The following is a 14,507-nucleotide window of genomic DNA, read 5'->3' on the forward strand; positions in this document are numbered from 1 at the left end:
CCAGTAAGATACTTCCAAGGTAGAGCTTTGTATGGTAGGTATTGGGGTTTTTGTGAAAGGATACACATTACAAGGATGCCGATGTGATATTTGGTTGTTGTGAAACAACAATGATCCATAACAGCCCAATAAACTCAGTCTCCAAAGGACAAAAGACAGAAACAAAAAGCCCAACCATAAAGCCCAAAAGGCCCAAATTAAATTAAAGGAAAAAGAAAGAAAGATGCGTTCCGAAGTCTATCTTTTGAGAAGACTTTAGAGAGTAATTGAGTCGAGTCCGAGTGGCATCAGCCTCAGCCTCTGCCTCCTCTGCCTCTGGGAGAGATCACAACACAAAACATTACACCACCTTCTCACGCTCACCGTCCAGATCCCACCCTCGCCGGCGATCGCCATGTTCTCCTCCGTCCGATCTCTCTCACCCCTCCTCTTCGTCTTCTTCCTCCTCGCTCCCGCCTTCGCCTCCGAGTCAGATCACAAGGTAAATTACTTCACCCTCTGTCTCTCTCTCTCTCTCTCTCTCTCTCTCTCTCTCTCTCTCTCTTCCATTTTGTGCTGCTCAAACCCTAACATTGGCTCTCTCACTAAATCCTGGTAGATCGCTATGTTTGTCCTTTTAATCTTTGAATTCGGATTCAGATCTGTAATTTGTACGGCTTGTTTGTGTATGTGTTTGTTAGGGTGAGATCTTAACTGGGTTTGCTTATTGGTCGTATTGTTGCTGTTTTTGTCTTATGGGTACCTACGATAGCGCTTATATTGGCGAATTGGGACTTGCAATGGTGATTTTAATATAGGGTTTTGGTATTATGATAATGGGTTCCAGGGGCCTCAAGGAAATCGATGACGAAATTTGTGTACGTTGGGGTTTATGCTTGCATTTGAGTAGATTTGCGCATGGATGCCTTTAGCATAGAGAAAGACATGAAGCTTCTCGAAAGTGCAGATCTTGGAACTTGAAAACTACTTTGTATAGATAGCTAATATCGCAATGCATATATAACACTGAAAATTACATATGAATGCGATCCAGCTTCACCAAAAACAGGTTGCAAGTCAATCTGCAATCGTAACACAAGAAGCTTGCCTTACCATGTCAAAAAAAAAAAAAAACTTTATGAGTGCTAATGTACCGTACATCTATCCATAAGTCAGGTACCCGTATTCATTCAACGAACTCATATAGTGTGGGATATGTTAGCAGCCGTAATGATTTTGGTTGATACTTGTAAATAGATCTACATGAGAGGTCTTAGCTAGTTTTGCTAGTTGGTGGATTTCTTATCCACTATTTTGTAATTCATGCTATTGTTTTAATAAATTGTTACCGTTTATTCTCAAAAAAGAAAAAAAGGTTACTTTGAAAACACACTAAGGTGGAGACATCCTGATGCTCTAATGAAGCATTTACAGATGGCTGATTGCGTTGAATTATAGATGTAAAAGACGTTAGGATGAAGCCTTTTTCCGTAATCATCACGTGTTAACTAGACTTTCACATACACTGTCATTCTGTCATCTGTATTATTAATCTAACTTCAAACCATTTGTTGACTAGTTCTAATTTCACACTTTCCTGTGCTGCTAGGATAATTGATCTTGGATTGATCCATGCTTGATCTAATTATAAATTATGTCTAAATGTTCTAATGCTCCCTTGCTTTCGTTTGCAGTATAAAACAGAAGAATCAGTTACCCTTTGGGTGAATAAAGTTGGGCCCTACAATAATCCACAAGAAACATACAATTACTACAGTCTTCCTTTCTGTCATCAATCTGAAAATGCTGCTCACAAATGGGGTGGCCTTGGTGAAGTCCTGGGTGGAAATGAGCTGATTGATAGCCAGATTGAGATAAAGTTTCAAAGTATGTGGACTTCCATGCTCTGCTATAATTTTTGTTGATGGATTGTGGTATTTAATTGCAACTTGATTTGTTTCATTTCTCTGTTCAGAAAATGTGGACAGGGCTACCATTTGCCAACTTGAACTTGACGATCAAAAGGTTAAACACTTCAAGGATGCAATCGAGAATAACTACTGGTTTGAATTTTTCATGGGTATGTTTTACATAAAATTATTTAATACAATATATATAGACAGTATGAAATATTTGTTTAGATTAAATCGATGTATGGTGTTTCTAGATGCATAAAAAGTTTTTGTTGGATGTCCTGAGTAAACATTCCAAAATACTTTTTGTTCAAAAAAAAAAAAAAATCCAACATACTTATGGACTTTTGATTTACAAAATCGGTACTTTTATTGGTATTTAGTATGCATTTTTTTTTCTGGGGGAGTCGGTGGTGCGTTGGTTCCATTGTTATGACATCATTGCATTCCTGGATATACAATGTTATGGCAAGTGTGAAAGATGAATCATACTTATCTAGTGCATGGGAGAGAGTGATTTAGGAAGCAAAAGAGTATGGCAGAATTATCTTTAAATCAATATTAAGAACATTTCTCATGCTTATGTTTGGACAATAATATTGCTGATGCAATAAAAATATGTACTTGTATGTTTTCTTAGTCATATAAGATAGTTAAGCAAACGTGTGTTGTGACTGACAAGTCCATGCCTCATGACCTACAGTCTAATTGTTGCCAAATTCAATATAACCTTACAACACACGGAACTTGAGGAAACTTGATGTTTAACTACAAGAAATTTGTGTTAATTACATTTTCATGAACAGTATTATAGAGTCTATACACGTAGGAAATGCTCACAATTATCTGAAAAGTAGCTTTATTATGTGTTTGGGAATCTAGATCTTTGTGGGGATCTATTGCAAGGGTTTATTTTCTCTATGTTTTGTGGTCAATTCGTTTGGGGCATTCACTGATCCTATATTTTGTATCTTTAACATATTATCTTCCCTGGACGTTGCTGTGCTGGATGCATGTTCAGATGATCTGCCTTTATGGGGTATGCATCATACTCATTCCTTCAAATTTTGAGCTCACGTTTATGTTATCATCCTATTAAATTGATCTTCATCTTCTCATGACGTTCTAGGCTTTGTTGGTGAGTTGCACCCGGACAAGAACAGTGAAAATGGCAAGCATGTCCTTTACACGCATAAAAATATTATTGTTAAATACAATAAAGATCAGGTTTGTGATTCTCCATATCAGATGTGGCTTTAATAGCGGGCTTGAGGATCTATGATATTCATTATAGTTTATAATTTTGTAGATCATTCATGTGAATCTCACTCAAGATAGTCCAAAGCCGTTGGAAGCAGGGAAGAAATTGGACCTAACTTACTCTGTCAAATGGATTGCAACCACTATCACATTTGCACGTCGATTTGATGTCTATTTGGACTACCCTTTTTTTGAGCACCAAGTAATAACTGATTATGTGTTTATATGTTAACTTATTTTTATTTCTGACGCTGACAGCATATTATTCTAAATTCAGGAGAATTAAGTCTGCAAGGGATTTTAACATTGGCTGCTTAATAATGCTTTTTTCTTTTTGGTTTTTTAATGAGCTGTATGATCATTTTGCAATTTGCAGATACATTGGTTCTCGATTTTCAATTCATTCATGATGGTTATTTTCCTTACTGGTTTGGTGTCAATGATATTGATGCGGACTCTTAGGAATGACTATGCAAAGTATGCTCGGGAAGACGACGATCTGGAGACTCTGGTATGATCTAATGATTTTAATCATATCATCCTTCTTTTAGATGTTTTGTTATTTTTCTTATGTGACGTAGATAGAGATACAATAGATACCGTCCTTGTGTGGTGACTGGTAACCCTTTTGAAAATGTGCCTATTGTAGGAAAGAGATGTCAGTGAAGAGTCTGGGTGGAAACTTGTGCATGGGGATGTTTTTCGGCCTTCTCGAAATTTGGTTATTCTTTCAGCCGTTGTTGGCACGGGCGCTCAGCTAGCGTTGCTTGTTCTTCTCGTCATCTTACTGGCAATTGTTGGGATGTTGTATGTTGGGTATGTTGACTACTTGCTCAAAAGTACTTGGGATGCTATTTTGGGTTTTCCACTTTCCTAGTTTTTTTATTTAAATATTTTTTTATGATTTTCGAAATGTTTATGTTTGAATCATAAATATATAAGTCTTGCATACTTATATGTTGGTGTAATTAATATTAGGCCAGCGATGCATCACCACACATTAATCTTTCCCTGTCTTAGCTCTTAGCTTGTTATCTGATTTTGCATGCTAAATAGTTAATTACTATTTGTGTACCTGGGAAGAATTGCTAGAACTTTAATAGAGTATTATGTCTTACATCATTTTTTATTTGGTGTCTCAGGAGAGGTGCAATTGTTACAACTTTCATAGTGTGTTACGCCCTTACATCTTTCATTTCTGGTTATGTAAGTGGTGGGATGTATTCAAGACATGGTGGTACGTATTTAATTTAATTCATATGATAGATATGGTATTCATTCTGTTTAAGCCTTCTAACAAATCACAACAACCTTTGTTTGGATATTTCTGAGCTTGTGTTATTTCTGAAATATTATTCGTTGTTTTATCAGGTAAAAATTGGATAAAGTCAATGATACTCACAGCATCTCTATTTCCATTTATGTGCTTTGGGATTGGGTTCATCTTGAACACAATTGCTATATTTTACGGGTCACTGGCTGCTATTCCTTTTGGTACAATGGTGGTTGTTTTTGTGATTTGGGCATTCATCTCTTTTCCTCTAGCACTTCTTGGTACAGTTGTTGGAAGAAACTGGAGTGGTGCTCCTAACAATCCTTGTCGTGTGAAAACCATTCCTCGTCCTATTCCTGAGAAGAAATGGTATTTAACCCCATCTGTAGTCTCATTGATGGGAGGACTTCTGCCCTTTGGAAGCATATTTATCGAAATGTATTTTGTCTTCACATCCTTCTGGAATTACAAGGTGAAATTTCGATAACTATGTGCTTTTTATAGTATAGACTTGCTGATTAATAGATCTGAGTACCAAATAACGTTACAAACATTGGCAGTGCATGCCATTCCTTAGACAAAGTTACACTTACAATAGTTGGTCATTATGAGACCAAGCTTGTGAAAATTGTAGAAGTCACGAATTTCATTAGCTGAATTTTATGTCTTGAAAGCAATGATAGGAATCATTTGTTCGTGAAAGACTCAGTGAAGTTCTGTTACAGCACATATGAGAAGATTCTATATTGTTGAGAAAGTTGTTAGTCTATTGTGGCAAAAGTGCATGATTGTCGTTGAGTGTTGACGGTGATTACCATGAATGCTAACGTATTTCTTCGTCTTTGTGTCTTAACAGGTGTATTATGTCTATGGCTTTATGCTGCTTGTTTTTCTGATTCTCATCATTGTTACTGTGTGCGTGACAATTGTGGGGACATACTTCTTGCTTAATGCTGAGAACTACCACTGGCAATGGACTTCTTTCTTTTCTGCTGCATCAACAGCTGTCTACGTGTACTTGTATTCTATATATTACTACTATGCAAAGACCAAGATGTCGGGTTTCTTCCAGACCAGCTTCTATTTTGGATACACTTTGATGTTTTGCCTTGGCTTAGGAATCCTTTGCGGTGAGTTTTCTCTTATACACTAACTTGACTTTTATTTCCACATCAAGGATTTATAGATGTCAATTTTTTTGTTCTCGACTCTTCCCACCCAACCAGCATGGCAGCTGAAAAGTAGCCACTTCAAGGATTCGTAGATGTCAAATTTTTTTTTTTTGCTCAACTCTTGCTCCCACCCAACCAGCATGGAGCTGGAAAGTAGGCTATCATGTTGTTGGCCTATGTATTTAAAGGCGTTTTTACAGTGGTCATTACTTTGTTGAACTATATGCTTGACCTGAGCATTAGTTGCCTAGTTACTAAGAAGAAATGTTTCTTCCTGAGTGCCATATTCTCCCTCGCCTCTTGATTATAAACGCTAGAAAAGTAAAAAAGTGCCAGAAAAATTATTTAATCTGTGTTTCATTTGTTTCCTTTTTTGAATGTGCAGGAGCTGTTGGATATCTGGGTTCTAATTTGTTTGTAAGGAGGATCTACAGAAACATCAAGTGCGACTAGAGCATCTCCGCGAGGAAATGGACCTGATGGAGATTCTCTGAGTAGATTGGCCGTTGTTGAGGTACGTGGTCAGGGATGGGGATCCAGTAACCACTAGAGACTGAAATCACAGGGTTTGAGGACAGGGATGTATTCTTCTCTGGACTCGGTAAAGCCCTGAGATTTTTTTGTTTTCCCCGGCTGTAAGTGAAAGCCTTAATTTTAGATGCAGAGATTGTTTTATAATCTAAGTTAGCGGATGTCGAACTCCTGTTATTTCATTATTTTCTTTTTTTTCGACCTTTCACAAATAGGTGCCCCGTTACTCTCCGTCTCCGAAAACGAACCTTTGATTCTGAGTTATGTAACGACTTGTGAATTTTGATTCCATCTGTACCTTGCATATATAAGTATCATTGTCTGAAACGGTGAAACCACACATTGTGTCTTTACATCTTTGATCGATTTATTTCGAGTATTTCTTGTAACTTGTATGAATGACAATTGATTCCGTAATATTTTGTTGTGTCGATAAGGAAGATTAAGGATGAGCATGTCTCCAGCAAGAGCTGATAGCATTTATGCTCCTTTCCATGCCGTAAACGAGCTCTGTTTTTCGACCTGCATTGTACAAAATTTGCTATACACTGACATAAATCTTTGTATCATAATTATTTAACTTAAGATTATCGCTTTTCAAATGAAATCTAGATCCTCTTCGGATTTCAGAGTTCATGGACTGAGTGATCTGGATTACTTATCTTAAATCTTACGGCTTCCGTTAGTCCATACTACCATTCCACCTTACAAGAATTAGGGGTTCGGATCTCTCTCCCTCTTCCTCTCTTGAATAGTTCGGATTACGAGATCCGTCAATTCCGAACTGCGAGATTTAGAGGGGATCTGAATTCTGAAAATGATAGCCTCTTGTTTGTTATACAGGTAATGCTATAGTTAAATCCATCTTGGTAACTTTAATTTAACCAGTGGTGTAGAGAAGGACAAGTCCTCTAATTTTGTAGCTAGGAAGAGTGGATCTAGTGTTGTATGTGCGGCCACATGCTCATTTCACATCTTGTGATCTCCAGTCAATTTATGTGGTCATAAATGTTTTTCGTTCCCACCTCCACCAACCAAGAGGAGATGTTAACCTCTGTATTATTTACCAGTTTATTTTAGAACCAATATTAATTAATTAATTTTATCGGATCTAGTAGCGTGAGCTTGTAACTAAGCATGACATTAAGGTGATTTTGATTGCTTGTATGAAATTTAATTGAGGTTATGGTAGTCTTAGTCTGTTCACCTGGCATGAAATTACGCAAAACGAGTCCTTCAACCCTTGAGTTAGTAGGATAAAACTGCGTGTGGGGATAACACTAACCATTGAAATAAGACCAAAAACCTCGTTCAGAGGAGGATTGTGCCCGCCACGTTCACTCACTCTCTATGGTCCTGTGGTGATAATAAAAAGATAGAGTGATCCACAAGATGTTGCCACGTGGCAGATAAGGGTTGATGCCACTTCATCCTCTCTCTCTCATTTGTAGCCACTCTATTTCCACAAACCATCCCATTTATCAACACCGCCAAGGCTTTCACTCCCACTCTCTTTAGCCACAACACAAAAAAGCCTTGCAACCAAAGCAAACCAACAAACATGGCAGCCACAGCTCTCTCAGGCACCATGGTCAGCACCTCCTTCATCCGCGGCCAGCCGATGACCAGCCTGCGGTTATCCCCCAACGTCGGTCAGGCCCTTTTCGGGCTCAAGGCCAACCGCGGAGGGCGTGTGGCGATGGCTGCCTACAAGGTGAAGCTGCTCACACCAGAAGGGCCACAAGAGTTTGAGTGCCCCGACGACGTGTACATTCTCGACGCGGCGGAGGAGGCCGGGATTGACCTTCCCTACTCATGCAGGGCAGGGTCTTGCTCCTCGTGCGCCGGCAAAGTTGTGAGTGGGGGTGTGGATCAGTCGGACCAGAGCTTTTTGGATGATGAGCAGATGGACGGTGGATTTGTGCTCACTTGTGTGGCTTATCCGTCGTCTGACGTCACACTTGAGACCCACAAGGAAGAGGAGCTTACTGGTTAAGTGCTTTTGAGCTTTCTCATGATGACGTCATGTTTTGATGGCTGCTGGCTGGTTGGATCTGCCTTAAGTTTGTTTCAGGATAAGGTTGTCTTGTTTCTAATTATATGAGTTGCTTAATGTTTTTGTACTCTCATTTGTGGTATGGAGATCATTGTATCTTGTAAACTCACCCTTGTATGAATCTCTCTCTTTGTTTGGAAGTGCTTTTAGAATAATTAGAGGTGCTTTTAGATAATTAAAAGTGTTTTTGAGTTGCAAAAGGTTCAAGAAGGAAGAACTTCCCAATGCTTTTCCACGAAGCACTCTGGTTTTCATCAAAAATTTCAAAGTACTTGTATTAAAAGTGCTTGTGAGCAGGTACCCCAAGTTTTCTAAGTTTAAAAGTGAAGGACATGTCTTCAAACCAGATTTGGGAATCAATTTTAACATTGCTTAACAGGACATTAAGTGTTAAGACCTTGCTTACTAATCCGTAGTCGGAATTGTAGGAATTGAAATCAGGAGGAGTCGGAATTGGATTTTTGTTGATTCTGGTTACGGATTATCAAACACCCCGTAAAATTATATTTCACAATGCCAAAAATACATGTGAAGCCTTCAACTGGCTTCGAATTCTTGGCGGACAAGTCAAGAACTTCATGTTTTCTGAAACAAATCTAATACAGCATCCACTTTTTCTTCCACTCGATTGCCTTCATCGTCTTCGTCGCTGTTAGTAGGAGGCTGTGAATCACTCATTCTTACCGATTCAGATAAATACTCGTGCACTCGAAATGAGCATTCATGCTGAGGTGGTTGAGGTTCGGAAGTGCTGCTGCCGGTGCTCTCTCTCCTTCTCTGTGTGGATGTGACGGTGTCGTATGGTGCTGCAAGTCTTCTTCAACCTACTCACATGGAGAAGCACCGTATCCTTCCTTTCCGCCATTCGTTCTTGTAAATTTAAAAGATCTAACGGTCCTTTTTTTACTTAAGAAACTGGTAGGAATAATATCAGAATTTGTTGCAATACTTCATCATCTACTATGTAGCTATTCAATTGCATCTCTTAAAATTACGAGATGGTTCCTTGCTTTTAAGGCCAAATTACCATTAGGATAATAATTTTTACTCTTCTTGATAACGTAGTATTCAAGCGGGTACTTCACATTTCATAAAATAAGTCAACTGAAACGGAAAATATATCATTTTCTTTACGTGTTGATATTTCTATGAAATGTTCTCAATTTCTCACAAAATTAGTGCTTGTGAAAAGAAAATTATTTTAATGTGCGAACCAATTTGTGTCATGTAACACTTCACTAGATTGACATGAACACGATACATACGACTTGTCTATTAGGTTTAGATTCAACTAATTAAAAATCAAATTCTCCACTACTTAGTAATAAAGATCTAGTAGTATTTATTTTCACTTATAAATGAGAGATTTTAGTGTAAATATTACGTTAAAAAAAATCAGGACTCCAAAATGTATTCTTGACCAAAGAAAAAAGTGTTTCTTTCAGAAAACAGTTCAAGTGTTTTTTAAAGATTTAATTGCATTTTGACTAAAATATAGTTCAGAAAATATTTTATTAAAAACGCTTTCAACCATTTTAAAAACACTTTCAGCCACTTAGTACTACGATATAGTGGTATTCTTCTTCACTAATAAGTGAGAGGTTCTATGTTCAATTCTCGTTAAAGGCGAATTTGAACTACATTATTGTTAGTTCATTGTGAGGCTAAACACACATCACTCCTACTGTGTATAATATATCAATTATTCAAAATATAGATAATATCGATTGTTAAAAAAAAAAATTGAAAATTGAAGGGCAAAACCGAAATTCTAGGAAGAATAAATGATGCGCGCGTGCAGGATTTGGGGTTAATGTACACTGAGCAGCGAACCCTTTTCTTCTCTAAAACCCCGAACAGGCCAAAATTCTCAAAACCCTAGCCATGGCGCTGAGCTCTCTCCGCCTCCGCCGAACCCTAAGCGGTCTCTCCACTCTCAACCGCTCTCTCTCCACAACCTCCGCACTCTCAGCTCTACACTCCTCTTCCTCTCCTCTACTTCGCGCCCCCACCTCAGAAAAATCCCCTGCATCGCCGCAACAGTCCTGGAGGCTCCTCCTCCAGTCTCGGACTTTCAGGTCGTCGTCGGTTTCCTCCGCACGGCCGGCGTCTTACGGAAACAACCAAAAGGACGAGATTGACCCGAATACGGTACTGTTTGAAGGGTGCGATTACAACCACTGGCTGATCGTCATGGATTTCCCGAGAGACAACAAGCCTCCGGCTGAAGAGATGATCAGGAATTATGAGGAGACTTGTGCTAAAGGCTTGAACATCAGGTCTCTCTCTCTCTACGTGTTTATGTTTATTGTATTTGATTTTATAATATGTTTGGTTACTAAGAAAATTTGGGGTAAAATTACATTTGTGAACGAAATTGTTAATTTTGAGCTTGGTTGTGTAGTTTCTGTGGTAATCGCCTTGAGCCCTTAAAGGAACTGATAAGATGTTACACTGTCTTGCCTATGAAATATTTTACTTTTAGAAAGAAAGAAGGGGAGGGGAATGAATTCGTTTGACGATGTTAGTTCTTTTCGGGTCTTTTCGATAGTTGCCGATTATCGAATGTAATTCTGATTGGTCTTACTATAGATATATTATTGGCTATATGTGTATTGCTTATCAACCATTTGCTGGGTCCTGGATGCGATTCTGTTAATGCTACTAGTTCCTTGGCGTGTTTTCGGCTAGCTTTATGTTTGCAGCAGTACTGTATGCATTGGATTTTTCTTCTCTTAAGTTTTATTGTTATTCAGTGTGGAAGAGGCAAAAAAGAAGATGTATGCTTGTAGCACTACAACATATACAGGCTTTCAGGTTGAGATGTCTGAGGAAGAGTCACAGAAGTTCGAAGGTAAGTTTTGGATAGCATTCTGCGTTACCATTGAAAATGATAGTCTTGAATCCTGCTAACTTCTCCGTTCGACATTTAACAGGTTTACCTGGAGTAGTGTTTGTGTTGCCAGATTCTTACCTTGATGTACAGAACAAGGAGTATGGAGGTTAGATTTTAATGATCATGTTCTTTGAGAATAGCGGGTTGCAAATTTATCGGCAGATTCAACCAGTTATGCTGTTTTGGATTGGAGAGTTGTAAACAAATGAGCTAGTCCATCCATATCTAGCATTTTAATTTATTTAAGTTGTTTTTGATAAATATCAGGAGACAAATACATTAATGGTACAATCATACCAAGACCACCCCCAGTTCAGTATGGAAGGCAGCAGGGCAGATTCCGTGATAATAACAGGAACCGTGACCAACAAAGATATGATCAGCAACGACCATCGTATAATCCGCCAGGCAATCCCTCCTATAGTCAACAGGGTGCTATGCAAGGTGGAGGGAACTATGAGGCATCACAAAATTATCCACAACAAAATTATAGGTCACCAAGACAAGGAGAGAACACAGGTCCTATTCCAGTGAATACCCCCGGAGCGAGGGATGCTTATCAGCCAGGCAGAGATCCAGTACCTTCATATCAGGGCAATTACAACCAAGGTGGGCAGCAAGGTTATCGTCCCGAAGAACACAGGAACTTCCCACAAGGAGATCAGAGGAATTATGCTCCTCCTGGTCAGCAGGGATTTAGGGGAGAAAATAGGAATTATGGCCCCCCACATGCTGATACCAGTGGGCAAGGTTTGAGTGGATTTCAAGGACAGGGAACACCTGGAGCTTATGGACAAGGGCCGAGCTCTGGAGCTTATGGGCAAGGGCCAAGCTCTGGAGCTTATGGGCAAGGGCCAAGCTCTGGAACTTATGGGCAAGGACCGAGCACTGGAGCTTATGGGCAAGGACCGAGCACTGGATCTTATGGACAAGGACCGAGCACTGGAGCTTATGGACAAGGACCGAACCCTGGGGCTTATGGCCAAGGACCGGCATCTGGTAATGGCCAGAGATACCCTGGGCATGGAGGAGATGACAGGTTCCAACAAAGTAACTATGTACCCGTGGGACAGGCAGGGATTAACCAAGTAAGATATCCACTGTTTATGAATCTTTAACTTGTGGAGTATCATTACAATTTGAGCATGAGATGAGAAATTGATGGAATTTTCTGCAAATTTTAGATAGCTCATGGTTATTGGTTTTTGCAGGGGAAAAATTATTGATGACATGCCAGTGCCACTCAAGACAAGACGATGCAAGAAGGGATGTAGGAAGACGAGTTATAATCGGTGTATTTCTCATGTTTGATCTGATGGGAAGGGAGATTATTTGTCCTCCTGAAGTCTTTCCGTGGTAAATAATCTGCCAAATTCCTTTTGTGAATCCTCTTTCGTAGTGAAATGAGACGGTGAAGCTTATCTTGTTGCAGTAGTTTTTGAAACTTCTATTGGGACTCTGGTGATTTAGACTTACATAAGGTTGGTTCCAACGGTCTTCGTAATATATTAAATATTGCTTGAAAACGATAATTGAGATTGGTGATTGATTAGTTTGAACTCAATTACGTGCGTAATGAAAGCTTTCCGGTACCACCAAGTGCTCCCTGCGCTCCCATTTCCATCCCCTGGGATGGAAAGCGGCGGCAGAGCCGCTGCAGACTTGCAGCTTCATGGTGGATGATAACCAACAAAAACAGAAATTACGGGGTAGAAGAACCCCAGTTTATTACCCGATTTAGTTGTTCTATGGGAAACGCCCTGGAACTGGACAAGCTTCCTCTGGTACATGACCGGGAAGAGAAAGTGCTACAAAGAAAAGAAAGGTTTTCCGAGGGCATTACATTTTCGAGTGGATATTCAACAAGTTTCTTAAAGTTTTGGAAAAATAAAATTCAAAATGCAAAATTAAAGTTAGGTTGGTGTTTAGGTGGGCGCCTAAGCAGGTTTAGGTGTCATTTCTTAATTTTTAAATGCCTAGGACTAATCGGGTTGCTGGCCAGCCGACTACTGTTTAAATGAGACCTAGGCTGCGCTAGACGGAGATTTTTAGAACAATGCATTCATGTAACTTGAACTTAAAACCTCTCGTGTAAACCTCAAGCAGCCATAAGGTCCTCAGCTTTCCTGAAAACCTGTGCAAATCAATTTTCATTTTTTCTGTAACAAGGTTTCTTGTCAAAAACTCCGCCTATGTCTTACATGGCCGGTCCCAAGCCCGGATAAAGGAGGAGGGGGAGGGCGTCAGGTAGTCGACAGCCGGCACTCCATGATCACGTCGAATCCTTATGAAAATGAATCAAGAACAAAATCGCGCTAAAGCTAGGGCGTCATCCGTAAGTGGCGCGCTGTGTGGCCTGAGCACAGTGATAAGTGAGCAAGGGTCGCTGTATCTCCATCGGCACCCGGATGCAGTGTTAAATGAGTAAGGGGGCCATAGAAACTTCTTTTCGAACGACTCCACTCAAAGTTGTTTGGGAGCATATGCTCTTATCAACTTTACCCGGGACACACAAAAGAAGTACTTTGATCCTATTAGACGGGGGAGGGTGAAGAAGCTAGGACAGAAGGGTAGAGTTCAAGAGAGCAAAATGCGTTTAGGAACGTGGAATATAGGAACCTTAACGGGAAAATCTATGGAAGTAGTGGAAGTTATGGTGAGGAGAAGGATAAATATTATGTGCCTACAAGAAACTAAGTGGGTTGGTAGTAAGGCAAAGGATCTAGAAAACTCAGGGTTTAAACTTTGGTATTCGGGCACAAATAGAACGAGAAACGGTGTTGGCATCATCGTGGACAAGACCTTGGTACAAGATGTTGTAGATGTCAAGAGGGTAGGAGATAGAATCATGGCAATCAAGATTGTAATAGGACAAGAACTTATCAATGTGATTAGTGCGTACGCACCTCAAGTAGGGTTGGATACGAGTTCGAAGGAGAAATTTTGGGAAGATCTTGGAGACTTGGTGCAAGGAATTGCTCAGATGGAGAAGTTATTTATAAGAGGAGATTTAAATGGACACGTGGGCAGGGAGACAGGCAACTATGGAGGTTTTCATGGTGGCCATGGTTTTGGGGAGAGAAACGAGGATGGGGAAGCTATCTTGGATTTTGCAATGGCATATGATCTCTTCTTAGCCAACACCTTCTTTAAGAAGAGAGAAGAACATGTGATCACCTACAAGAGTGGGTCGTCAAAAACACAAATAGATTTTCTTCTAATGAGGAAAGGGGATCGTATAACTTGTAAGGATTGCAAAGTTATACCAGGAGAGAGCGTGGCTAATCAACATCGCTTGTTGGTGATGGATGTACATATCAAAAGAGTAAGACAAAAGAACAAGACTTGGAAGTGCCCAAGGACTAGATGGTGGAATCTAAAAGAAGAAAAACAAGCCATTTTCAAAGAGAAGGTAATCACCCAATGT

General features: G+C 39.6%; 3 protein-coding genes across 3 annotated transcripts; all 3 read left to right on the forward strand.

Annotated features, from left to right (window-relative positions):
* The first annotated feature begins 251 nt into the window (after positions 1-251).
* Positions 252-6,481, forward strand: LOC126602015 (transmembrane 9 superfamily member 1). Its single transcript, XM_050268829.1, has 12 exons — positions 252-481; positions 1,674-1,866; positions 1,955-2,059; positions 2,914-2,931; positions 3,022-3,119; positions 3,202-3,354; positions 3,529-3,663; positions 3,802-3,968; positions 4,295-4,389; positions 4,524-4,897; positions 5,282-5,555; positions 5,983-6,481. The coding sequence occupies exons 1-12, from the start codon at positions 395-397 to the stop codon at positions 6,048-6,050; spliced, it is 1,767 nt and encodes a 588-aa protein (XP_050124786.1). The 5' UTR covers positions 252-394; the 3' UTR covers positions 6,051-6,481.
* Positions 6,482-7,603: 1,122 nt separating this feature from the next.
* LOC126602016 (ferredoxin-like) lies at positions 7,604-8,324 on the forward strand. The gene has a single exon (XM_050268831.1). The coding sequence runs from the start codon at positions 7,690-7,692 to the stop codon at positions 8,122-8,124; it is 435 nt and encodes a 144-aa protein (XP_050124788.1). The 5' UTR covers positions 7,604-7,689; the 3' UTR covers positions 8,125-8,324.
* Positions 8,325-9,992: 1,668 nt separating this feature from the next.
* Positions 9,993-12,612, forward strand: LOC126602019 (multiple organellar RNA editing factor 1, mitochondrial-like). Its single transcript, XM_050268834.1, has 5 exons — positions 9,993-10,463; positions 10,941-11,038; positions 11,121-11,186; positions 11,348-12,168; positions 12,292-12,612. Exons 1-5 carry the CDS (start codon positions 10,069-10,071, stop codon positions 12,304-12,306), a joined length of 1,395 nt encoding a protein of 464 aa, XP_050124791.1. The 5' UTR covers positions 9,993-10,068; the 3' UTR covers positions 12,307-12,612.
* The last annotated feature ends 1,895 nt before the right edge of the window (positions 12,613-14,507 follow it).

The sequence above is a fragment of the Malus sylvestris genome, chromosome 15, assembly GCF_916048215.2.
Source record: "Malus sylvestris chromosome 15, drMalSylv7.2, whole genome shotgun sequence".
In the NCBI taxonomy this organism is placed as follows: domain Eukaryota; kingdom Viridiplantae; phylum Streptophyta; class Magnoliopsida; order Rosales; family Rosaceae; genus Malus; species Malus sylvestris.